Source organism: Patiria miniata, unplaced genomic scaffold (genome assembly GCF_015706575.1).
Source record: "Patiria miniata isolate m_02_andy unplaced genomic scaffold, ASM1570657v1 HiC_scaffold_3, whole genome shotgun sequence".
In the NCBI taxonomy this organism is placed as follows: Eukaryota; Metazoa; Echinodermata; class Asteroidea; order Valvatida; family Asterinidae; genus Patiria; species Patiria miniata.
The window spans coordinates 41141164-41167826 of NW_024037069.1; the positions used below are offsets into that span (position 1 = coordinate 41141164).

The 26663-nt window shown below is 40.9% G+C and overlaps 2 protein-coding genes across 3 annotated transcripts; one reads left to right on the plus strand and one right to left on the minus strand.

The window, feature by feature from the left end:
• Positions 1–71: 71 nt before the first annotated feature.
• On the plus strand, positions 72–20156 carry LOC119738712 (zinc phosphodiesterase ELAC protein 2-like). Its single transcript, XM_038213649.1, has 24 exons — positions 72–617; positions 3296–3346; positions 3656–3729; positions 4098–4162; positions 4755–4809; positions 5576–5644; positions 6015–6245; positions 6950–7008; positions 7110–7168; positions 8081–8141; positions 9231–9282; positions 9710–9770; positions 10224–10322; positions 11248–11422; positions 12714–12787; positions 13451–13672; positions 14172–14310; positions 14432–14470; positions 15382–15491; positions 15873–15960; positions 16378–16498; positions 16782–16860; positions 17647–17791; positions 19038–20156. The coding sequence occupies exons 1-24, from the start codon at positions 79–81 to the stop codon at positions 19254–19256; spliced, it is 2886 nt and encodes a 961-aa protein (XP_038069577.1). The 5' UTR covers positions 72–78; the 3' UTR covers positions 19257–20156.
• Positions 19824–26591, minus strand: LOC119738714 (nudC domain-containing protein 3-like). Of its 2 annotated transcripts, none has more exons than XM_038213651.1 (8): positions 26446–26591; positions 25735–25816; positions 24876–24937; positions 24369–24563; positions 23300–23462; positions 22247–22369; positions 21503–21691; positions 19824–20752 (listed from the first exon to the last, which is right to left on the minus strand). In XM_038213651.1, the coding sequence occupies exons 1-8, from the start codon at positions 26553–26555 to the stop codon at positions 20657–20659; spliced, it is 1020 nt and encodes a 339-aa protein (XP_038069579.1). In that variant the 5' UTR covers positions 26556–26591; the 3' UTR covers positions 19824–20656. The 2 variants fall into 2 exon arrangements, with proteins under 2 accessions (XP_038069579.1, XP_038069578.1); XM_038213650.1 differs by having other exon boundaries at positions 24369–24558; positions 24871–24937; positions 26446–26590.
• Between the last annotated feature and the right edge of the window lie 72 nt (positions 26592–26663).

A 26663-nucleotide genomic window follows, 5' to 3' on the forward strand; every position in this document is an offset into this window, starting at 1 on the left:
CCGGAGCTGAAACGAAACCGAGGTTTAAAAACACCTCAAACGTTTTTGCCCCCTGGATGGAGGGCGCTATTCCAATAAATGTTCACAACACGCAAGAGCCATGCAATCAACCTCGGTGAAAAGTTAAAGACTGACCAGATGTTTTCACCTAAATTACATCATTTCGTCAGCCTTGTGTCACAAGAAAGCTTCACAAGGGTAGCCTGCTGTCACAGAAATGTGAGTTGTTTTGCTGGTGTGCTCGGAAGACTGAGCTTGGCCCGGGGAAAACCAGAAACCGAAGTTCGCCAACTTGCCTCGTTACGAACACGTTTGCTTGTGTCGTCTGCACCTCTTTTCACGTGCAGAACATTTCCAGTGAGTTCGTACGTTCAAACACGACACCATTTCCAATTCCCTGAAAACCGCCATCAACCGATATTGACACCTACAAAGAAAATGGCAGAGGCTCAGAGACAGTCGTTCCGAGCGAAACACCAGAAACGGCACAGACGGTTTGAAGGCGCCGAAGTTCAGGAGAGAAAACTGGACAGGCAGGGTAAAGTCTCCATTCAAGTGACAGGCTCGGGAACCAGGGCCTGTCCGCCTTCTGTCTTGGTCATTGCTGACTCTGGCAGGTATTGTATTGTGCAAAACATGTCAATCATTTTTGAATTTCTGTTTTGAATTACTGTTCATTTATTATTGTTTTACCTGTTTTTACTAACATGACTAACGTTATCTTTACTATATATTTGTTAACACGCCATGTTACATTCTTCATGCTCTAGCCCCATAAATTTGGTGCAGATACCTGCGGATATCGGACAGCTCGACCGTTTGCCAACTCGTCCGATGTGCCAACTTGACCACTGTACATTCAACTGCAAAGACAACTCGTCTGTTGTGCAACTCATCTGTTGTGTAACTCGTCCATTGTAAAATTTGTCCCTTGTGACAATGGTAAACAGGGAGCGACGTAGTAAACTAGTATGGGCCGTCTTCTGAACTTTCCAGCATGGGCGTGCATCTGTGGAGGATGCCAAGCCACTGGCCCACATAATTTTAGGGATGTGATTTGTCCAGCACGTTGGTGCAGTGATAATGGCTGAAATTGAGCGGCTGACCAAAGTGGATGTGCCCTACGAGTACTATAATATATGTTTGGCATGATCGGTCGATCCCGCTCTGCTATTGGTCGATTCCATAGGATATCTCGGACTTTACTTACCTTTAAAAAAAAAAAAAACAGAGCCGGGAATTGGAAAGAAAAGGTATTCGACTGGTGGCTGCACAATTGACAGATAGTGTCATGATTTACCGATAGCGCAGCGCGAACACCACCATGGTCAAATAACTCGCATACGTAACAAACTTATGCTCTTAATAGGATGCCCTTGAAAAAGCCGCGCCAAGCACTACTGAAACATCTAGCATGCACACTAACGCAACTCGTATAAGACTTTAGAGGAGTCAAAGGGAATCAGGCAACCTGGACGTTTGTTAGACGCAGTGTTGTAGTCGAGACCGGAGAGTCCGAGACCGAGACCAAGACCGAGACCTGAAGATTCGAGACCGAGACCGAGACCGAGACCAGCCCCTTCAAGGCGGACCGAGACCGAGACCAATATGGTCCGAGACCGAGACCGAGACCGAGACCGCTGATAATAAATAACAATAGTCGAAATAAAAAAACAAGACACGTTATTATAGTTGAAAAATGTAACCCTTCTTTTCACAAAGAATACAGACCAAAATGTTGACCAGTGGCAGTGTTGACAAATTGATACATGACACCTTACTTGAGTAAAAAGTAGTTACACTTAAGAAATATGGGCTTTGACATGTTGTCTGCACCCAGTCGTGACAAAAGTAAAAAGTTAAAGGTAGATGTTTCATCTGTTATAGGAAGTCGGATCCTAAACTCCACAGTCACCCCTTGGTTTCAGCTATGACTTCTAACGGATATTTAAAGATGCAATTTTAATTTTACATTGTGCCTCTTTTTTCCTAAAATAAATATAGGACTTAACTTCTAACAAGACTTGTGTACTTGATTTTAAAAAATGGGAGCTAGAAAATGTTGAATAAATTTTTGAATTTCTGTCATAGAATGTGGACTTGTACATGTAGACCCACAAGTTGCGAGGTGGTAGCCAGAATGTGCCAGATATGGATTTTTAATTTTTTTTCTGAACGGGATTTTAATTTTTGAGGAATAATGGGGTACTTCAAAATGAGCAGCCAGAAAATGGGATCTCATCATACACTCTCATGGCAACAGTGAGTGGTAACTGGTAAGAGTGTGTGAGTTCACTGCTGGAAAATCAGGTTGAAAAATTTACTTTTTCTTCAAAATACTGTCCCAAATTAAAGAGAACATTGTGTGGGGTTGAAAATATAACTAATTTGAAGCACCTCATTTATTATTAGAATACAAAATGCAAGTGATTACGCCCACAGGGGTGAGCTAAACTACACAATCCCCGAAAATGGTTGACCCTTATTGCATAAATTGTTACAAGTTCATACTTTGCTTTATGTGCCCGACTCAACAGATAAATGCCGAACTTGCTCCAAATCGTTCAGTGACTGGTACTGCTGCAGCTTTACATGTACTTTGGGGACTTTCCAACGTGCAGTCGAGTCCGGCAAACCGACCACGATATATAACAAGCTTGATCTACGGGCTAGCAATTGTTTTAATTAACAACGATACTGAACGAAGTGAGCACAAAGTAATCGATCGAGCTGTATATTGCCGGTCTCGACCCGAGACCAGCCAAAATATCGAGACCAAAGGGGACCGAGACCGAGACCAAGACCGAGACCACAGCTTCCGAGACCGAGACCGAGACCGAGACCAGCAAAAAGTGGTCTCGAGACCGGTCTCGAGACCGAGACCGGTCTCGAGACCTACAACACTGGTTAGACGGTTGAGTTGTCTTCATGTTTTAAGTTTAATTGTACAATGGATCAGTTGGCAAACGGTCACGTTGGTTTGAGTCAAGTTTGCAAATGGTTCAGTTGTCTGGATGCCCAAACTTCCTCTGTATCCTGGTCAACACGGCCGCCTGTAGAGAATCGATATCTAGTTTTCGTGTAATTTCCAGAGAAAATTTTGAGAAAAATTGGTCTTAACTTAATTTTTTTCATGAAATTATACTGATTGTTAAAATACAATTAATTGATTCAAACCTTATACAGTGACCAATGTCCAGTCCTTATTAAAAAAAATTGGTCTTACTTATTGTACATATTGTATGGTAAAAATAAAAAAATAAAAAATAACAGATAATAAATATTTACTTTCCAGGTATCTTTTCAACTGTGGTGAAGGAACACAGCGTCTCATGTTTGAAAACAGGTAAATTGAAGGAGTGTCTTTGCAGAATCTTGAACCGTTTCGTTATACCTAAATAATTGTTTGCAATGAAAATAGGTAGTTTTCTTTGTAAAATAGGCCTTCATGTAATCAATCCTGACCCTTTTGCTTTTAAAATGAGGATGTAATTAGTTTTTGTTTCAAAAGAGTCATCAAAGTTAGAGCCCTTTCTAAAAATAAATAAGCAGAAAAGTTGTGTCTGTGTTTATGGCAGAGAAACACAGATAGAACTTAAGAGAACAAGATTGTTTTCTGAAAGTTTTGTTTTGTTTTGTTTTGTTCATCTGGTAGATTGAGAAGCTTGGCCAAGCTTGAGCACATTTTCTACACCCGTATGGCCTGGGAGAACCTGGGAGGATCAATTGGTGAGAAATTTCAATAATTAGAAATGCAGTTCTTTAAGTCTAAAGGGTTTCGGTCTACCAAAATCCAACAACGTGATTTGCAGTATATTGACGGATTTTGGGCAGTACGGCTGAGCCGTTGTTATTTAAAACTATGACCCAATTTTGTTCCAAGTAAATAGATTTCTGTCTTTGGTTTACTGTCCAAGTTGGTTAAGACATTTCAGCAAGCATTTGGCAAAACACACTGATTTTGTTAGGGTTAATTATGCTACAGAATTATGTATGTTGTACGATATAAGCACAAGTTTACATTACCTGGGTGGAACTTTATCTCATATTTACTCTCTGTCAGTCATTTCATTAATTATTGAGCTTGTCTCTGGCAGGAATGATGATAACCCTGAAGAACGTGGGTTTGCCCAAGCTGTCTCTGTACGGCCCTCAAGAACTGGTGAGTGAAAACCCCACCCATTCCCCACCCATTCCCCACCCATTCCCCACCCATTCCCCACCCATTCCCCACCCATTCCCCACCCATTCCCCACCCATTCCCCACCCATTCCCCACCCATACTCCACCCATTCCCCACCCATTCCCCACCCATTCCCCATCCATTCCCATCCCAAACCCCACCCATTCCCCACCCATTCCCTACCCATTCCCCACCCATTTCCCACCCATTCCCCACCCATTCCCAACCCATTCCCCACCCATTCCCCATCCATACTCCACTCATTCCCCACCCATTCCCCATCCATTCCCATCCCAAACCCCACCCATTCCCCACCCATTCCCCACCCATTCCCTACCCATTCCCCACCCATTTCCCACCACACCCCACCCATTCCCCACCCATTCCCCACCCATTCCCCACCCATACTCCACCCATTCCCCACCCATTCCCTACCCATTTCTCCACCCATTCCCCACACCCACACCACCTTCCCAACCTCTTCAAACAAGCAAGTTCCAGCAATTTTATTAAATCCTCATTAATTTACAAAATCCACCATATCTGTTTTTGGCGTGTTTTTCTATTTCAGACTGAATTCAGCAAAGCCCTGCAGATATTTGCCAAGCATGAAGCCATTGACCTCGGTGGGTACCCTCTCTAAACTGTGGATTTTCACTTTTCAATTTTCAAATAACTGTTATGACCAGATAATAGCTTTATTTTTATCCTAACTCCATTGGGTTTAACCTTGGTGCGTTGCCGAATGTGGCAGAGTCCATACACAGCAAAACATGCGGCATTGCTAAATCTAGCAGGTTAAAAAGGCAGAACAGAAGGGCTTTTGTTCACTGCTGCGATCAACAAAATTAAAAAGAATTTGCCCATGGTTGGATTTTCTTGCATTAAGCAAGGGTCGGGTAAGGGGTGTTTATAAGGGCGGGCCGTCACCGCATTATGGGAAAGTTTTTTATTATTAGGACTGAGTTATGGGGGCTTTCTGTTGTCCACACAGCATCTTCCGTCCCCATAGTACCACAGGACAACATGTGTGTAGTCCCCACAGTAACGGAACAAGTATGGGTGTTTCTTTCTTGTATTACGCTCGAGGACAGACACACAAAGGGAAGACAAAAGATCCTTTCAGTCCTCGAATGACGGTGCTTTTGTTCGAAACTGTCCTCGATCGTATGTTTACGTGCTTAGTCTATGGGAAAGTGTTAAAGTACAGGGACAAAGGGAAACACAATAGGTTGTCCTCAGGCATATAGTAAAACACGACTGTGTGTTCTTGCGTGTGTTTTACAGAATTCAAGTTTTCACTAATGAAATGAAAATTAAATAGAGACTCCTTATCATTCATAATGTGACATTTACAACTTGAACTGTCAACTGTATGCTTTGCCCCAGCAGATGTCAAACCATACACGCTTGGTCCCTTTCTTACTGAAGTCATGAATGTCACACCGGTACCCCTATTTGGTAAGTGCACAAAAGACAATATATGCTTATCCGTCATTTAAAATTCTGGTGTGAAGCCAACCTTTGAAAGTGCTTCAGGAAATATGCAGTTTCCCATGTAAAGGGTCCCAACACATAAGAGTCTTCATTCGAGTGGCAACATTTTGCCTTTGCCGGCCGCTGCTTTTTAACCCACTGCACATAAACGCCCATTTGGTTGCACTTCGGGGGATTCAAATATTTCTGTTTAAAAAACTTAAGAACTTGTGTTTTTCTGGGGGAGGATTTATTGACTCTGCAACAAATGGAATATATTCAATTTCACACTCAGAATCAGAAGCGTGACTCCAATTTCTTTTGACTTCGTAGTTAATTTATTATCTCCCAACAGATGGTTCTGACCGTGGGCAAACCAGCTCCAGAAGCCCCTCATCCACCACCTACCCACCGAGCCCCCCAGTTGACGGCCCTACTGCAAAGGAGGAAACAACGGATGCAGGCGAAGATCAGACAGAGGACGATCTTGAGGCTGAGTCCAGTGACTCGGATGGAAAGAAGAGGAAAGCTAAGGATCCCTTTGAAGTGATTTCGCAAATGGCAGTGAAGCAGCGCGATAGCCCAAGTATGTTTGTATCCTCACTGATTAAAGCCATCTTTCCACAAGTGCATGTCCACTTTGTAATGTGTCTGTTGCTTAGTTAGCCCCTTAAATCGTATTTTGACATAAATTGCAACAAATACACAAAAAGAAAAAATCCATTTCTTGAAAGGGGACTTAACCAGTTCGTGCCGGGATTATTTAGGCATTGACCGAACCCAGGCGCGGGATTGTTTTTCGTGAACCTCGATGTCAGACGGGTTCGGGCCATGATCTGCGGGTAGCACACCCGGATATTTCCGGCCTCACTCGCTGGGAGCGGGTCACTGACAGATATTTCCGGCCCCACTCCCTGCGTGTTTATCCGTCATCTGTTCCGAATACCTCAAAACCTTTGCGTGTATACACGTTATCCGACGTGAACTGGTTAAGGATGTCTTTCAGTGATTCATTCTTATAACATGTATAAAAAGTAGTTATCTGAAAAGTATAAATTTAGAGTGCTACCGTAGGTAAGATAATTTCTGTGAGCATTCTTAAAGTTAAAGATTAATAAAGAGGAAAAATTATGCACAGTATTTGTAGGTTTGTACTGCAAGCTGAAGCTTGTTGGTGTACATCTTACACTGCAGACATACATGTACATATCTGTTACATTTTGGAAAATATTGTAAAAAAATATTACACGAAAAAAAAACTCTTTTATTCATTTTGATCTTTCTGGGAAGGTCCTAAACGAAGGAAAATCGAAGACACTCCAAACATGACCATTGCATACATCTGCAAGGTAAGTCAAGAGATTTTGAAATTTTTCAAACAAAACCATTAAACATATTGTGATAATGGTCAAATTAGAATGAATGAACTTCTTTTTTTTTCTTTTGACAGCTTCATGACATGCATGGCCGTTTGGATGTACAGAAGGCAAAAGACATGGGATTAAAACCGTAAGTACACATCCTTGCTGATGCCTTCTTAATAATGATTCTAACAACAATTAGTTGATGGGTTAGTTGAACAATACCTCTGCTGAAACCCATAAAACTGACTTTCCTGGTTGTCCAAAAATACTGTAGTCATCAAGGTACTTGATGTACGTATCCCACATTAGAGCACTAAATATTAAACCCATTCCCTTGTTGTATTTGCTTGGATCCTTCCTGAACCTGCAAATAAAAAACATCACTGTAATAAACCCACACAAAATTCATTTTACAAAACAGTTATTTTACTGTTTTAAAGTTATAGTCCATCATTTGCAGCCATCCAAAAAAGTAACTGGCGTATTATTGTTGAAAAACATACTTGGTTGAAAGATAGTAAGTGGACTAAACTCCCTGTGAAATTAATCTTTCTGGCAAGCTGTCATTTTGAAGTAATCAACGAAAGAAGGCCTTTCCAACGGTGCGTCTTAAGACGCACCGTAGGAAAATTTAAATTAGTAGTTCGTTTTGTTATTCGGTGCAGCGCGCGCAAGCATTGGCACGACGCACACGCGCGCGCGGTTGCTATAATTCGTCGGATCAGTGCGCGACATCGCGTATAGCTGCAATTCAAAACAATTCAAAACATGATTCAGCAACTTTTGGTTTGAAATTGAGATCCTAGAATGCTGTTTTTCTCGGAATATACAGCTGAAGCTGAGCTGAAGCTTCATCAGGTTAGTTTTTCAGTATCCTTCATTAGATTTTGAACACTTTTGTTGCTTCAAACGAACAAAATGCACAAATTACAAATGATGGACTATATCTTTAAAAGCAGCGTTTTTGACATGATGAATTGCCTGAATGAATGATGTTCCGTCTGTTGAGCAACTTCTTGCACAATGTGTTTTAAATCTTTTTTGAATATATTGACAGGGGTCCCGAATACGGCCTTCTCAAAGCCGGAAAAGCTGTGACAACACCTGACGGCAAAGAAGTAAGTGGTCAATGTGATCAGAGTGGATAACTCTACAGTCTCTTAACTACCTTTTCAAAAAATTCCTGTTACACTTCTTAAGCTCTGGCAGGAGCTTCTACATATCACTTGGTGGTCGGTCGGTTGATTTGTCTGTCTGTTGATTTGTCTGTCTGTCTGTCGGTCTGTCTGTCTGTCTGTCCCCGAAAAGTTTACCAAAAGTATTTGGCCAAAAATTGACCAAATGCCATGCTGTTGTCAGTAAATGCACTCTTGCTGAAAGTTATCAGAAGACGGGCTTTGTCTTGATCAATGCACATGCGGGTCTATTTTGCATATGTCTGTTCCCGGAAAATTGACCAAAAGTGAGCCCCTTAAGTGTCCCATTAAATTTAACTACCAAATTTTAATATACCGAAAAAAGCAAACAAAAGAAATGAAACATTTTGTAACAATTCGTAAAGTTGTTTATGAAACATTTATAAATGGAGGCAAGATAATGTGCAGTAATGTTAAAGTCACGTGGTATATAGCGCGCTATTTTCATGGGAAACTTCAGGGGCTTATTTTGGTCAATTTTCAGTGCGTGATTTTCGCATGGGGGGGGGGGGGGGCGGCGCGGGCTTGTACGCACAATCATTTCATGCAAGACTTTCATGCAAGGCAGCCAGAGCCTATAGTACACTGTAGAATGCCATGGTCCAGTGGTTACGGTGTTTGACTCGTGTACGAAGGTGCGTGGGTTCGAACCCTGCCATGAACATGGTGTTTGTGCCCTTGGGCAAGACACTACAATTGCCTCTCTCCACCCAGGAGTATGAATGGGTACCTGTGAGGGTCGAGGACCGAATTAGCGCTGATATCGGCTGCCGCGTGGTCCCATGAAAGGGGTAATAATTGTAAAGCACTTTCAGATCGTTGATACGATGGAAAGCGCCATAAGCACAATCATTTTTATTATTATTATTATTATTACTCGCACTTGTTGTATATTTAGGTGACAGTGGATAAGTACGGTAGGAAAGATGGTGACATGTGGTGCATTGCAACAACAATATACATGTAAACCAATGAAGTGACTTGAATGTCTTTTTTTTCCCAACTTTTCAGATTAAACCTGAGGATGTACTACAGCCAACCACACCTGGAGCCGTCTTTATAAGTATGGATCTCCTTGCACATTTCTTGATTCAGTTTTGCAAATGTGTACATTGTATGTTTTTGAGTTGCATGACCCTATTTTAAAAAAGTATCCCACACCGTTTAAAATCTCGGCACTGGTTTTAGCACAAAGTGTGCATTTTATCTTTGCCTGGGTTCTTCAGTCCATTTGCGAGTTGGCCACGCCCCTTAGACAGTTTTGTTTGTTTTAGATGTTGCGCGTTCCGCATCCATTTGTATACCATGTAATTGGACAATATTTCAAAAGCTGCGTTGACGCGATTCTCACGCAATTTTACCACGATAGGTCAATTGTTTGTCACAGGCAACGCTTCAGGATGCAGTGCAAAATAATGTATCATTTAGAAGAGGCAAATCCTTGTGCATTTTTGAACCCTTTTTAACAACTTTCTTTTTTTCCCTCACAGTTTTGGAGTGCCCATCTGAGGAGTTCGTGGAGTCTGTTGTCAACAATGAAACCATGTCAAGGTAGAAAATCAGCCATGATTAAAGCTATAGTCCATCATTTGCAGCCATCCGAAAAGTAACTGGCGTAATTATTGTTGAAAAACATACTTGGGTGAAAGATAGTAAGTGGACTAAACTCCCTGTGAAATTATTCTTTCTGGCAAGCTATCATTTTGAAGAAATCAACAAAAGAAGGCCTTTCCAACGGTACGTCTTAAGATGCACCGTAGGAAATTGAAATTAGTAGCTTGTTTTGTTATTCGGCGAAGCGCGCGCAAACATTGGCACGACGCACACGCATGCGCGGTTGCTATAATTCATCGGATCAGTGCGCGACATTGCGTATAGCTGCAATTCAAAACATGATTCAGTAACTTTAAAAAAGTTAAAATCTCTCTTGAACAGATTCCATCCAAATAATTATAGTACGGTAGAGATTGATATCCAGTGGTATCTGTAATGTGTCCTTTTCAGATATCAAGCAGACTGCGGTGACAATACAGCCACGTTGGTGTTACACATGTGCCCAGAAAACGTCATCAATGATGCCAGGTATCACGGCTGGATGCAGAGGTATGAATACTGAAAAATGGTTCCTCTTTAAGAGTAGTGTTAGCAGTAATGTTAGAGGCAGAAAAAATATTGGTCTTGTTTTGCTCCCTTAACAAATACATTACCTAAAGTAAAGGGGACTACAGACATACCAGGGTTGTCAAAATTGCAAGTCAAATCCATCACAAGTCAACAACAAGCTTAACTGAAGCCCGGTTCATACTTCATGAGATTGCGATGCCAATTTGACGTTGTGAAGCATTCACTGCGAAATTTGTCAGAATTGAAATGTGTTCAATTTTTGCCCATTTGCAGCGCGAAAACTTGCCCTGACGTCACAAATTCCCGTTCGCATTCATTTTCGTATGAACCGGCCTTTAGTCAGGCTAGAAGTAACTGGAGATGAACAATAACAAAGGATTGCCTTTGTTACCGTTCATGTTTGTAACTGCAGTAGCAGATCTAGAGGGGTTGGTGGGGGGGGGGGTGCTGTTCAGCCGCTGACTGATGTTATGATACTAGTAAAATGGAGCTAAAAATTAAATACGGAATGCTTAAGTTCCTATATGTATTCTCAAATTGCCTTAGAATGCAGGAGAAAGCATCGTACATTTACAGATTGCCCGGGGGACCCCATAGCAAGCGTGCCATAATCCTCCCCCATATCAACCTCTTGTTTCCTGAAAGCTAGATCTACCACTGAACTGAAGTACATGTATGAGGATTTGTTGGGACCTGAGCTCCAGTTTCATAGTATTCTCAAATTACACATCCTAAGCTGACTTTTTGAAAAATATTCTCTGTTCATTATGAATTGGATTTCGTCAAATACTCACTTTTCCTTGTGATTAGTCCAAAATCCTTCCTGGCTGACAAGATTCAAAACTGGATACACCAAAGGGCCAATATATTGTAAGTTCCGTTATTTTTGTCCAACACTTTCTAGATTTGGCCCGACCACAGAACACCTCATCTTTAATCCCACTTGCCACTCAGTGACCCACGCGGCCAGCAGACGCATCCAAGCCAAGCTGAACCTCATCCATAAGGACGTCTTTCCCCTTCTGCCTGTCCAAGAGACCGATGCAGTTCAACAGGAAATAGCAAGCACAGAAGATAGTGTATGTTGCTGTCTGTGTTTCTGTGATTATCGTGTTGCGTAACATTAACAGCCTTGAAGGATGAAAATACTTTGTGTGGAATTTGTTGAGAGCACTTATTGGATGCGGGAGATTGTAGCCTAGTGGCTAGGGCTAATGACTCATGATCAGAGGGTCAGGGGTTCAAGTCCAGCTACTGATCATATGTTGTGTCCTTGGGCACCCCACTTGCCTCTCTCCACCCAGGAGTATAAATGGGTACCGGCATTAGCTGGGGAGTAACCTACGATGGACTGACATCCCGTCCAGGTGGAATAGAACAATTCTCGGTTGTTTCATGCCACTGAAACCAGAGCTTAACGCCAGCCTGATGTGACATATTGGCTCATGACAAACTGTTCTTTATTTTTACTTATTGGATATTTCCTACGTAGCTGTAGAGCCAAGTGCAGGGTTATTCTTAGACACTTAAAGCTAGAGTCCATCATTTGCAGCTATCCAAAAAGTAACTGGCGTACTTATTGTTGAAAAACATACTTGGTTGAAAGATAGTAAGGGAACTAAACTGCCTGTGTAATTACTCTTTCTGGCAAGCTGTCATTTTGAAGAAATCAACGAAAAAAGGCCTTTTCCAACGGTGCGTCTTAAGAAGCACCATTGGAAATGTCCGTTATTAGCTCTTTTTTTTTTATTCGGCGAAGCGCCCGCAAGCCTTGACACGATGCACACGCACGCGTGGCTGCTATAATTCGTCGGATCGGTGCGCGACATCGCATAGGCTAGCGAGAACGTGTCTCAGACGCTGAATTCAGGCCCAATTCGAAACATGATTCAGCAAGTTTTGATTTGAAATCGAGATCCTAGAATGTTGTTTTTCTGAAGCTGATCTGAAACTTCATCAGGTTAGTTGTTCAGCACTCTTCTTTAGATGTTCAGCACTTTTGTTGCTTCAAACGAACAAAATGCACAAATTACAAATGATGGACTATACCTTTAACAAGACCTATTCCTTATTCGAGCTGTGACTGGACTCATGGGTCACTGAATCATTGCCATAATTGAGTGTTTCACTGTTGTGATGTATGGTGTAATGAAGTCCACTTTGTCAAAGTATCCAAAAGCTGTAATTTTGAATCCTGATTTTCTGATTTCAAAAAGTTAAAAGAAAACTTGCTGGGGGTCTACTTATAGTCTGGCAGACAAATTTGTATCATTATTATGAACATTTTTTTTTCATCATTCAGCACTGCAGATGAAATAATATCAAACGGAAGTTTTCTACATTTTATTGTTTGATTGTTTTTGTTTACAGCCAGGGAACGTGAGAATCCACAAGGCAGAGAGCTATTTGCGATACCACCTGCGTCCGCACACAGGCTGGGATAGGTGAGTCTTTTGTCAGATATATGACAAAACTGTAAGATGGATGTATAGCTTAAAAATTCCAGGAGAAATTTGCTTGTAATGTTGCTGGCATCGTGACTTAGGGCATGATCCCTGACTACATGGCATATACAGTTTTATTGTTTCTGACTAGCGCCCCTTGAACAAAGACATTGACTAAATTGGGAATCGCCAACATATGGCTGGATTGCTCCATTGGTAGAGCACGGGTATGGTATTCTGGAAGCCACAGGTTCAAACCCAACTTCCAATTTATTTTATTATTATTATTATTATTATTAATCATTTCTGGTAATGAAACCAAGGATTCCTCAAAAGCGCCCTAGGCACTGTAGCTCGCAAGCCTGAAGAAACCTGTGGAGAGAAGACAATGAGAAGAAGTTACAGTTTTAGAGGTGGGAGGAAAAGCCCAGAAGAATACTCTGGGGAAAACCCACGGAATCAGGCAGGGACTGAAAACCCAATCCACATGTTGGCCCAGGCGGGATTTGAACCCAGATCACAGCGGTGGAAGGCGAGGAAAGTACCGCTATGCCAACCTGACTGTGTGTGTTTTTGTTATCCAATATGTACACCACTCATCCCTTTCTGTACCAAATTAAAAATTGTGGCTCATTTCCTGTTGTTTTTTTCGCCTCCAATCAGAGAGTTTGTCCAGTCGCCAAGCAACCAGCCGTTCATCGAGGAAGCCATGGCCTTAACAGGCTTTAAGGAGAGACTGGATGAGTTGGGTAACCAGCTAACGGAGCACCAGCAGAGATGCTCGACAGAGGATAGTCCACGGTACCCTGAGGTAGTGTTCTTGGGGACCGGTTCCGCTATGCCTAACAAGGAGCGGAATGTCACCGGTATCCTGCTCAACTTGAGGTAATTTTTATTCTTTCACTTCTTAGTTTATCTTAAATTAATCTCTAATTAAAATCAATTAAATGAAAAGTATTCACCATTTTTGGTATTCCATTTAGTCTTTAGTCTCTTGTTGATTGTGTGTGGGTTTTTTTTCCCTACAAAATATTTTGTAAAAGATTTTTCAAAATCTTTGTGAATTCTTCTGCTTTTGCAATGATGACTGCCCATAGCTTGGCCAAAAGTTTACGGTGACATTGTAAAAGAAAAGTCTTTGTTGATTGTGTGTGTTTTTTTATCCCTACAAAATATTTTGTGAAAGATTTGGTAAATTCTGTAAATCCTGTAAATCCTGTTTTTTTTCTGGTAAATAAAGGTAACTGAATGAACTTGCTTGACCATTAAAATTGGACTTGCTGCCTGTTTTGAGATTCAACATAAACTTTTCTATTAAACATTAAAAGTCATTTTTTTTCTACAGTACATTTAATGTTATGTATTGAAAATTCTCTGATTCCAGTAAGAGCCAGTCTATGATCATGGACTGCGGAGAGGGGACATTTTGCCAGTTGTGTCGTTTCTATGGAGACCGCGTAGATGACATCTTGGCCAATCTCCAGAACATCTTTGTGTCTCACTTGCACGCTGACCATCACGGGGTAGGTTTTCTTGTAGTTTTGATATCCTTTGATATATCCATATCTACGAATGGTTCTACATTTATAATTGGTTTGCATTTGCACTGATTTTTGACCAATTGTTTTCGTATGTTTTTATCAGGGTCTTATCCAAATCCTTCGGCAGTGGAAAAGAGTCATGGTAAGTTCAAAATGTTCTCATGATAATGTGCCTATCAAATGTTCCCCCTTCTCTGCCCCAGGTGCGATGTCGGGATTTGTTCACATGTTTCATGCCCCAGGGTGGGGATTTTGGTCACTCAAAAGCATTGTTACCATTTGCGTACTACATGGAAAGGCAATTACTAGTGCGCCCAACGTATGTATATCGGAGATTGTCACTTAAATTTTGCCTGCTTAAATTTGGTCACTTAATTTTTTTGAGGGGGGGGGGGAAACAATTGATAGGGGCATAAGATGTGGACAATTTGTGTTGACGTTAAGGTAATTTTTGAAATTGCTTAATACTAATGATGAAAAATGGAAAGAATTTAAATAGTATTTTCCATTTTGTTTCATTTCATTACACATGTAAATCTCCTGAAATGTAGGAAATGTGTGATACTCAAAAATATCTAATGACCAATAGGATTCTGACTAGTTTCTCTTTTTCAGCAAAACAACAAATTTAACTGGATTTGATTCTGTGATCTTCAGAGCATCATACTTGGACTTAAGCCAATGTTAGCAGTAACGTATAGTGGTGTAGCGATGGTCGGTGGGGGTGGGGGTGGTGTGTTAAAAAAAAAAGTGTTGGGGGGGGGGAAGCATGGGGCAAATAAGGGAGGGGTAGCCAGGTACCTCATCAACGTGCTGAACACCCTTCTGCACACGACCCACTTGCGCATGCCGCACAGTATGCAGAGTGGTTTAAACCATCAGTATCAGGCCATTTCTCAAACCCACCTTGTCTCCGATTCACGGCTGTCTGGAAAATTTAAATGTCGGGGAAATATTTGGTAAACCCTCTCCCCCCAAAAATCCCACTTTTTTTGGAACACCATTGGTCACGTACTCAATACATTTTCTCTCATGTTACTATTTAACTCCCAGGTTGAGAGAGGAGAAATGAACAAAAATCTGATCCTGGTGGGGCCCAAGCGGATGCTGATCTGGCTCAACAATTACCACGCCTCTTGCGAGTCGTTCATTCACCAGATGAAGTAAGTATTCGATTACAATGATATTTTCGAACTGAAATGTCCTCAACATACATTGTACATCACTACAACATTGCAAGATTTCTTTACGTAAAAAGTCGTAGCATGTAAGGTTCACAATTATGCATGGCTTAGTGGTCTGGGTCATTGAATTTTTGGTCTGTAGGGAATTCTGCAGGTTGTGGGTTCGAGTCCAGCCCTGGGTCATGGTGCATGTGCCCTTGGGCAAGGCACTTTGTCACTCATTGCTTCTCCCCACCCAGGAGTAAAGTGGTTTTGCCCCAGCTCTTCCTTCTCAACCATTGTGTGGCTACTTCATGCACGGAGTCCATACTTTGGCAAAGTGTTAAGTTTTATCTGTTTGTTTTAACATCATTTGCCAAGGTTCATTGAATTGGGCGACCTGTCCTGGAGATCAGAAGAGAGGACTAGACATGAGCAGTCCTTACTGACAAGACTGAATTTAGCAGAGGTATGCAATCATATAGCTTGCTTGATAAATAACTTTATGACCCCTTTCCAGGCTTGCAAGTAGGAACCCTATGGTTAACATTCAAAGTTTTGCTACTTTTCAACCAGTTTCTTGCTTGTTCCAGTCAACATTATTCCTTTATCAAAATTCGGAAGTGAGGGTTTAAGATATCACAATTTATGGGCGTGAAACTACTTTTGAGGGCCTACTCCTGGATGAATTTTTTTTAGTAATTTTCTTGTCTGTCAGAAAAATACAAAGAAAGCAGCAAAAAAAAAAGCTTAATTAGTTTTTTGTTCAGGAACTTTTTCAGATAATCCTGATGCCTTGTATGTGATTATAATTGTCAGTGATTAAAATTCTGCCAAAACTGTAACATACTTTTCTGTATCCATAATGATTTCCTTTTTTCTCCAGTATACCACAGTGCCAGTGCCTCATTGCTTCAACAGCCACGGTCTTGTCATCCAACATGAAGATGGCTGGAAACTAGTCTACTCTGGTGATTCCATGCCTAGTGATAATCTCATCCAGGCTGGTAAGTTGGAAATAAAAGAATGTCTCACTCAACAACAAAAAAGTCACTGAAGTACATGGGTGAAAAGAGCCCTTTTTGAAATAGGAGAACAGTACGTCTGCAATGGACATTACACAATTTCACCCCTCGTGTCGAAATCGGAAGCACATACATTGGCTGGCCTTTTCATTTGACCATAAGGAAATCATTCAAGTTTGAACTCTGTCCAAGCACACTGGTAGGCTCTTAGACCTTGTGGCAAATGTCACAGGAAGTTTGAATTAACCTTTCTTTTACTCTTCAGGTAAAGATGCAGATGTCTTAATTCACGAGGCGACATTAGAAGACGGTTTGGAGGCTGAGGCCCAGAAGAAACGTCACAGGTAAGCATCAAAGATGAGTAGAAATCTTACAAACCATGTCACAAATTTTATGACAAAAGTGGATGTTGTGGTCACGTGGTACCAACTCCCAGCAAACTGTTCTATACTCAACTAAATGTATTTTGCTTGAAATACTGATGGTTTAAAAGAATGATTCCCAACAGCCTCGACTCCATGGGCGCGTGCGCGTTCCTTCACTAACCCCTGGCCGCGATGTACACGTAAACGACGCTGACCAGCTGTTCAGAGCGTATTGCGCGCGCATTTCGAAGACTGCACGCCCTTTAATGCACTCGCGTGCTTTGCATGTCACCCCAGGTGCGAACATTTACTGTGCGATGCCTGTATGATATGGATTAGGGCAGCCTCATTTTTCGCCCCCAAACCCTGTATCTTCAGTTGTAAAGGGACGAAAGAGGTACGTACATTTAAAACAAATCCTTGCTAAATAACGCGACGTCGAAACCTTATGTTTGAAACCTTATGTTCTTCAAACAAACCAACTCTCAAAATTTTAAACATGGTGTCGTGCGTTAGATACATCGACTGCAGTCCTAATTTAAATGTGCCAATATTTGACACATTTAAATTAGACAATTCCAGGGTTTAAGATCGCGCAAGGCATGATGGGAAACAGCATGGCGCAGAAAGATTGTACCCATGGAAACGAGGTTGGATTCCCAAGTGACTTGTATGAACATCAACCCAGGTGGTCTAGCTGAGAGGCTTGTTAATTCTATCTCAGCCACATAAATCGTTCTTATGGTCCTTTGTGATTGTCCACAGCATGATATCTCAAGCCATCGATGTCGGCCAGCAGATGGGGGCCAAGTTCACCCTGCTGACACACTTTAGCCAACGCTACCCTAAGATTCCCTTCTTTGATGAGCAGCTCAGCCACAGAGTAGGCATGGCCTTCGACAATATGAGGGTGAGTACAGGAAACAGATGATACGCTTCATTTTCTTTTGACAGGTGCAGAGATTTTGTATGCTTCTCCTGTTCTGTTTTACGTTCAGTACACAACTTTGTTGTGATGTGTAAAATCTTAATTGCCCAATGGACACTGGGACAAAAATTGCAAAGTAATAAGGTCAATAGAATCTTTCATCATTATTGAGCGTCGTGAACTAGTTAATTTTTGCTCCAGCACTCGGCAGAACATCTTCTTTTGCTCTCATGAAAGACGGATATGAAACAAGGATCATTCAATACACCTGAGGCATAAAAAAATATTCAAAATTATTCCTTAAAAACAAGGTCGATCGGAAATATCTTAGATGCTGCAGCCCAACAAATTTGTGTTCATGCATGAGTCACGTGATTGCGCCATGTAATTTTTGGAAGTAGTGTTTTGAGTAAAAAAAAATTAAAATTCCAACTTGTGTCTAAAAAATTGAAGATGAGAAAAGTAAATTACATCAATCTATTGCACACAACCTCCTAACCCTCGAACTTTATTAGCGGAAATTGGGTTGAGAATCTATTCAGATATTTTAATCAAGTTGGTTTGTCAGACCAAGACCAACTGGAACCCAAATCAATCCAAACCCAGACCAGCTTGGACCTACTTGGAATTGAACAAAATTGGGCCTGGACACAATTATTTTTTTCTGCAACCAAGTTTAGTCAACGACCAAAATGCGCATGCGTCAGTTGGTAACGGAATGGTTCTCGGACTTCACTTCCCTTTAAGAACACACTCCTCCAGATCCATGAATGAGAAAAAAAGCCGAGTTTAGTGTTGTTGATCATGAGGACTTGATTAAACACAATTTAGTTAAGAAAATTCACTTTTGGGGGGGGGGGGGGAGGAAATTGTAAAATTCCCTCCAGGAATCAAACCTGGAACCTATAGCGTACAGACTAGTGATTAAACGCAGCACGCTGAAGGGAAACCACGCAAACCACCGTGGAATATAAGCTACATGTATAAGAACGTATTCCCAATCAGGTGACATATTCAGTTGTCCCCTTGATATGTTTCATGCATGCGTATTACGGTGAATGACTTAACCAGATGCAAAAAAAATATTTGCAGCCTGGACAACTTGATGTAGGTTGGAGGTGGTTAGTGTCGGACTTGATCTGCATTTGCCTTACACCAGCGATGCTTTACGATTTGGACCCTTTTCCCTCAGCTAATTTATGTCCACATTTTGATTCTGAATTTGTAGGTGTCCCTCTACCAGTTGGACCAGCTGCCACTGTGCTTGGAGGCCCTCAAGCACGTCTTCACCACATACATCCAGGAGATGCAGGAAACGAGGGACAAGAAGGCTGAGAAGGAGACCATCCTGCCCCTGCAGATCGCCCTCAAGATTGGCAAAGTGGTCAGTGAGGAGACCAACTCGGACGGGAAGGAAACAGAAGGTCAGGCAACCTCTGCTAGTTGATACCAAAAAAACCCAAAGTAATCTTTTTTTGGGAGTCACAAATTTTATTTGAATTCATTGCAATACTTTCTAAATCCAACACTACGTAAACAGAACGTTTGTAAAGACAAGACGAATCACCCACTGGTTAAATTTTGGTTGAAAAAAAAAAATCATGCTTTTTATACATTTGGCACAAGTTTAGTTTGTTGGTTATTATCCTGTTACCTCATGAGCAAAGTGATATCAACAGGCATTCGGTTTATTTATACATGTATTAAGGATGTATTTTCCATGCTGTTTTGAGTTTTGCCCCGAAAAATAGATTTGTTTTTGTTTTTCAAGTGGTATTTTCCTACCAATATATAAAAGTTACTGAATAAGACATCAAACCCCAAAAAAATCTACAGACATGTAGTTATTGAATAAATTTTTTTTTTAAACAATATTTGAATTATTTGCGGCCCGAGTAAAAGTTGGCTCATGGGAGAGGTGTCATTTGTGTGCAAAATGAAAGCCCCTTTTCAGAGGGTTGCAGATGCCCAAAATTGGAGGGACAAAACGTAGTTTTTATTTTCATTGAAACAAAACATACAAATTGTAAATTTGTTAGCAGAAAACAAAATCTTATTTTATTGAGAGCAGGGGCCACGCATATGTAACATTATTTAAAAGAGCACAGTACATAAGATGTTCACCCAAAATTACTGCAAATGTAAGAATCAAGAAGACTAATCTTTCAGTCATGCCTAGTTAATTCTGTGGGTGTAAGCTTGGGTTTGGATGGTGCATCCAAGTGCTAATTTTTTTTTGTATTCGATTTTCACAAGAATTAACAGCAAATTTTTTTTTTTACTTTTGAAGTAAACAAATATTAGTTGTAAACTGACAATGTAATAAATTACTATTTAAGTATACAGAATACTATCTTTGGCAGTATGATGTACTTGTTTGTGTCTGTTCTGTCTGTGTGGGCTCCGTGCATAAAGTACCCCCTCAACGGTAAGAAAGGGAGAGGTGGGGGAGGCCATCGGGAGATAACGCCTGACGCTCACGCGAAGACGCAATAACTTAGTGCATATTCATAATAAAACAAGTTGTGCGTACTTCGTGCTATACGTGCGCAAACCAGTATGAGCACGCAAACCAGTATGGGCACATGGTGTGTCCTGCTCACGAGGCTAACAAAAGTGGTAAAACAGCGCCCTCTCTTGTTTACGCACGGAGCCCATACTCATGGATTTTTTTAGTATCTTGCAAACTAGTAAAAACTGCTTGTTCTACATGTAGTAATAAGAGTACGACTGGACAATGTTACCTCATCTGACAGAATGGAGCTGAATTTACACTGTTATGCCACAGATTTCAGAAGCAGTAATGTATGTACATGAATACACAAGGACCAATATTCAGGGAGCATATCACGTGCTGATGTTTACTGTGGACGGGTCGAATTCTGTGCCTTTGAACGGTGAGCCTTCTGCATCCCAGGCCTTCCTCAGAATATCGTGAGTCTCCTGAGGGACCAAAAAAAAAGAAGAAGAAAATCGGAATGACATTTGGGTTTGGCAAATGTCTCAAATGGTTCAGTGACAGAATGTATGAAGCTTTGGAAACAACATTGGCTGGAGGACCTTCATAAGTAGGTCACACATTCTTAAATGCAAGGAGCAATAATTCCTGGTGTACAGCCTGGGCACAAGAGAAGACCCCCCCCCCTCCAAGTAATGGTTTCTAATCAACCAAATTGACATCTCATGTGAGCAAACCATTGCGGGACTATTATTATTATAATTCTTTCTGGTAATGAAACCAAGGACTGCTCAAAAGCACCCTAGGCACTGTAGCTCGCAAGTCTGGAGAAACCTGTAGAGAGAAGACATGAGAAGAAATGACAGTTTCAGAGGTGGGAGGAAAAGCCCTGAAGAATATTCTGGGGAAACCCACAAAATCAGGCAGGAAGTGTAAACCAAATCCACATGTTGGCAAGGCGGGATTCAAACCCATGTCACAGCGGAAGTCGAGGAAAATACTGCTACGCCAACCTGACTTATGGATAAACAAACCCTTGTGTTACTGTAAGCTTGCCATTTATTGGACTAGATCGCGTGACGTGAATTGTTTAGCAGAAAGAGACAATGCTTAGCAAGGTTTGCTAAGTAAAATTCGACAGAAAACCAGTCACTTTTTGCATGACATATAAAACCGTTTTACCAAGGAAATATTTTCTGTGATTAGCGACATAATCCCCACGCACTCAGGCATACCATTTCTTTACTGGTTGGTTTGCCTAGTCTCTTCTGCTCCATATCAAACATGACTCGCCGGTAATCCTGCTGAGCCTCCTCGTCCATCTCGCTCACGTTCTGCACGTTGTCGATACTCTTATTATCGATCGGCGGCTCGCCTTCCACTATCGCACGCCACCATGTCTCCTTCTGTTTTTCTAGGCTGAGCTGCAAACATAACAAAAGTGAGCAAAAAAAAAAAGGTAAGCAGTCACATTTTCAATGTACATTTTAATGCTACAAAGTGTTTGTCTTTATGTATTGTATTGAATTTGTGATTCTATTTTCACGTTACAGTTCAATACGCAGCTAAGCACCAACAATAAAATTGCTTCTCTCTGTGTTGGACAATCTTGCAGGTTTTGCGGGCTGTCACTTTGCAGGCAAAATTTAGAAGTCTACCCTCTTGCAATTTTTTGGTTTTTGTTTTTCCAAACTGTTTCTGATGAAACTGTTTGATTTTGTTGCAACCAGCAGGCTTCATGTTACTCCAGCTGAATTTTGTAAGATTCAGCATGGTTCCGAGGAAATCTGGTAAAAGGTCATGTTTTCTATCCAATTCGGATCAAAGAATTTCTTTATGAAACTTTTTTTCTTCTTTTTTTTCTTTATAAAACTTTCACAATTTCTCTTATCTATGTAGTAAGCCTACTTTTTCTTTCCATTTGATGTTGTATGGCATTGTACAGTGCGTCAGACACAGTGACACACACCATCACATACCTGGACATAGTGGCCTGGATGCAGACTCCACATTGACTGATCACAGCGCACCTTCATGGTCAGTTTGCCGTCCAGTAAGACCTGGGGCTCTGAGGCACCTGTGTGTTGCCCTTTGACTGCCACCTAGAGTAGACCAGGGAAAGTATCTTGATGAATGACATCGTCAGTAACAAGAAATGGAACAGAGAGCCGTGTGACAAGCTAAGACAATTTAGCGCATCAGTCACATCAAGGAAAGAATTTTAAATTTTTTCTGAAGACCCTGGTGCAGTTGTCCTTACAACTCTTGAAAGTGCATTAATGTAACATACAAAAGTGCTTTTCAGACTCTGATGCTTGGTAAGGTTGACTTTTCAAAAGCTCAATTATTCTAGCATAGCTAACTGGTTAAGTACCTTGACTTTGATATAAAAAAGAAACACTTTTTGCTTGAGAAATTATCAGGAATAATGAACATAGGCACTAATTATGGTCGGAGATAGGTACCTTATATTTGAAAAGTGCTGTGATCCATTTAATAAGTTGCTTTCAGTTTCAGTCAGGGATGTAGTCGAGTTCATCACAAGTCCATCACAAGTCCTCCAGTCCCAATTCAACTCACAAGCTATTCAAATGAGCTTTGACGAAGACACTTCTTTGTTATTTTTCATCCACTGTTTACTTGTGACTGGACTTGTGACTGGACTTGTGATTTACTTGTAACTGGACTTGTGATTTACTTGGAACTGGACTTGTGATTTACTTGGAACTGGACTTGTGATTTACTTGGAACTGGACTTGTGATTTACTTGGAACTGGACTTGTGATTTACTTGGAACTGGACTTGTGATTTACTTGGAACTGGACTTGTGATTTACTTGGAACTGGACTTGTGAAGGACTTGACTACATCCCTACTTTGAGTCAAACCTACAGACAAAGGCTGGCCAAGTGAAACACCTTATTTAGGCACTGTGGGCTGAATTGTACCCCCAAAAACTACTCTCTTCAAATAAAACACAGTTGACAATTGTCATTTAAACAGAATTTAAATGATCAAGACAAAGTATTTCACCTTGACGTGATCCTCTCTGATGTCCACAGTGAGGTCCTTGGCCTTCCGTAACGTCTCCGGCACAAACACCTTCAGGTCTACGTCGCCCAGAGTCTGGGACCAGGCGTAGTTATCTCGCAGTGCCCCGTTGTAGGTGTCCGACTCGGTGATGATATGTCTGTCCCTGTTATCAAAGAAATGTGTAACATCATTCCATAATTCCCCAGGATTGCAGCATTGCTAGCGTCGTGACTTTGGGCGTGATCCCAGGCTACATGGCATATACGGGTTTATGGCTTCTGACTAGCGCCCCTTGACCAAAGACATTGACAAAATGGGGAACTGCCAACATAGGGCTGGATAGCTCAGTTGGTAGAGCACCAGAATGGCAATCCCGAGGTCACAGGTTCAAACCCCACTCCAGTCAATTTCTTATTCCAACTTAAAAAATGATATCGTAATTCTAGCGGATTTCATTGTTATCAATTGACTATTAAAATTCAGAGTCGTAAATCCACAGCAAGTAAATCACAAGTCAATCACAACAAACATGACTATAACAGGGGATAAAAACGGCAAGAGAATAGTCACTTTACTTGAGACAGGATGACTTGTGATTGACTTGTAAGGACTTGACCACTTGATTGACCACTTGTAAGGACTTGATTGACCTGACCACTTGACCTGTTCAAATTCATGCTCAGACATGAATTTCTGAAGGGGAGGCATATCTAAAGCCCATTCAGAATTACTAATTTTCATCCAAGTTGAAGTTCCACACCTGTACACTTTTGTGGCATATACTGGAGACCTTACCTCAAATCTGCTAACTGCTTTTATTTCTTTCCCTTATCCCTATCATGCTAGGCATTTTTGCAAAGAATCTTTCAAAATCCTTCAAAATTTGTGACTTTTTCAGGAACCCCAGGACATATTCTTTGTGACTCAACTTTTTAAGAGGAATATATATGCCCATTGTAAAGTAAAACTGGCTGGGTTCGACCTTCCCGAATCCTGCAAAATCCTCCAAAAGTTTCTCATGAATTTTGAAGGATCCGGAGGGGTAAGGGTTATACTCATGTTACTCTACCCTGTCTTTGGCTTGGTCACATCTGTGTTGCTTTCACTGGTTTTACGTTCAGCCTGTGTTTCCTTCATCTTGGTGTCAGCAGGCGTTTCTTCTCTTGTCTCTGTTTCAGCCTTCTTTGCCTTTTCTGTAGTACTGTCTGCGGTTTCCGTCATTTCTGTTATCTCCACAGTGTTCATTGGTTCTGGCACACCTGGTTTAAATTCCAAGGTTGAGATTTTTATTTTTAATTTGAATACCGTTGCAGAAAAGATTAGTATGTGTCCAGTCACTGGACTTCAGTCAATTCAGTACTCTGTGCTTGGGGATCATGCTGCCAAAGATGCTCTTTTGGGACTGTTCGTAACCATATCCCCAAAATGCTAATTTCTTATGTCCTGCAGTAGCCAATGCCAGTCAAATTTTAAAGAAAATCCCCAAAAAGGCAAAAATTCCTATTGCTCCATTTTTACACCAGATCTGATATGTACACAAGAATAATCAAAATACTAAGACAAAGCTTTACCTGACTCTTGAATTTGAAGATCAGAAAGCTGAGGACCTTGTCCTATTTTCTCATATTTCATGAATGTCTGGTGAACAGAATTTTATCAAAGAAAAAAGAGTGAACAGAATTTTATTTAAAAAAAAAGAAAAGAACAAAAATTATGAGTCCATTGTAAAACATGCATTAACAGCTCAAGGACCACAGATATTATTCTGGCATGTCTGCTTGAATCAAACAAAAACTGCGTTCAAATTTAAGACTCAATATCCACTCTCATAAAGAAAAAATATGTTGCAATCTGAGCTTCCATTAAAGATCAATTCAATCAAAAGTCACACAATCTTAAATCAAGTCGTCTAAATAAACCACAGCAAAAGTGTTCCTCCGTCATTTTCGCCTGTTATTTATGACTCGACTTGCGTTTTGTCTTGTGGCTGACTTCATTAGAAATCTGCTTGTTCAAATCAAAAGAAAAACAATCAGCCATGCTGGAAGCATTAATAAGGCCGAGTAAAAAACAACAGTTTCTTGTTCCGGGCTTTTCAACAAAACAAACGAAGTTGACCCACTTGGCAGAAGGATTCTTCCATTTTCTCAACTCTTTTGCTGATAAAATTGTGACCAAAGGAGCCATAACCCTTTCTACATAGCTACTATTTTGTTGGAAACAAATAAAATGAGGATATTGCAAATGTATAAATTTAAAAAAGGAGGCGGGTGGGAAAAAGGAAGCGATCAGGGATGAGAAACTGGTCTATTGTTTTATTTGGCCTGCAAGGGACAGTCAGCTAACAAGGAATTAACGTTTGTAGACAGCATTGGCAGATAGCTTGAATGACAGACGGGATGATCGACAGAAAGTTTGAGAGGCCAAAAATTCACCTGCATGACCAGCCTTCTTGCCATACCAGGGGGCAACCCCATGGTGTCGTGTTGATGGCGCATGGATTTGTAGAAATCGGTTCTGAAAAAAATATGAAGAATAATTAAATTAAATAAAGAATGATAATAGTACATGTATTTACTAGATTTTAACTTCTGTACAATAATTACAATTTGATTTGATTGCATATCATCAGGCCTGCTTATCATGGCCCATTCAACTTTACCATCAAACAAAACTGGACAAATTTCAAGGTCACGCACGGCATCAGCGATCACCAAGCATGCCAAGAGCTCAGGGCAAATAGAGGGCGCCCTACATATCGGGCAAGGGAATTTTGTTTAGGCCTACTTTATTGTCCCTGGCCGGCATGGCCTAGACCTAAAACAATGACATGTCCTCCATGGAACAGACAAATTTTATTTGGGATACAGGAGGATGCTATAATATGTATAAGTATAAAAGTTTAACTCTGTGCATGTGTAATCTCTCTTGCAGTCCAGCATGGCTTCATACAGATACCATGTTCACCGCTGCATAGAAATCACTTGTTCATATGACACAGTGCAGTATTACTAATTAGGCCTAAATTAAAAACGTGAAACTTAAGTTAAAGGCAATCAAACTTAAACACAACACGCAACGTCTGGCCGTCAAGAAATTGCTTGATTTGTTCACAGCACGGTCCATAACAAGTCTTCACTATTTACCTTCTGTACAAAAACTCAAATATAACATCTAAAAACGTATCAATCTGCTGAACATTCTGCAAGATATCGCAAAGGTTTCCATCGAACTTCCCGACCATGGGCGCAGCCATCTTGAATTTTACCCATGATTCCAAGAGCCGGAAGAAAAGAAGTGGGCACTGTTAATTTTTGACAGGGGAGTACAGTTGGAAAGCAGATACTTTTCAGATGTTATTTCA

Bases quoted from the DNA above. Each gene is read 5' to 3' on its own strand.
- LOC119738712 (XM_038213649.1), top strand. From the start codon at position 79: ATGTTCACAACACGCAAGAGCCATGCAATCAACCTCGGTGAAAAGTTA. The intron at 6,246-6,949 runs GTATGTTTGTAT...CTTTCTGGGAAG, and splicing joins GAAGCAGCGCGATAGCCCAA to GTCCTAAACGAAGGAAAATC. The intron at 7,009-7,109 runs GTAAGTCAAGAG...TTCTTTTGACAG, and splicing joins CCATTGCATACATCTGCAAG to CTTCATGACATGCATGGCCG.
- LOC119738714 (XM_038213651.1), bottom strand. From the start codon at position 26,555: ATGGCTGCGCCCATGGTCGGGAAGTTCGATGGAAACCTTTGCGATATC. The intron at 23,463-24,368 runs GTAGAGTAACAT...CTTTGATAACAG, and splicing joins GTGACCAAGCCAAAGACAGG to GGACAGACATATCATCACCG. The intron at 22,370-23,299 runs GTGAAATACTTT...GGTCTACTCTAG, and splicing joins TCAGAGAGGATCACGTCAAG to GTGGCAGTCAAAGGGCAACA.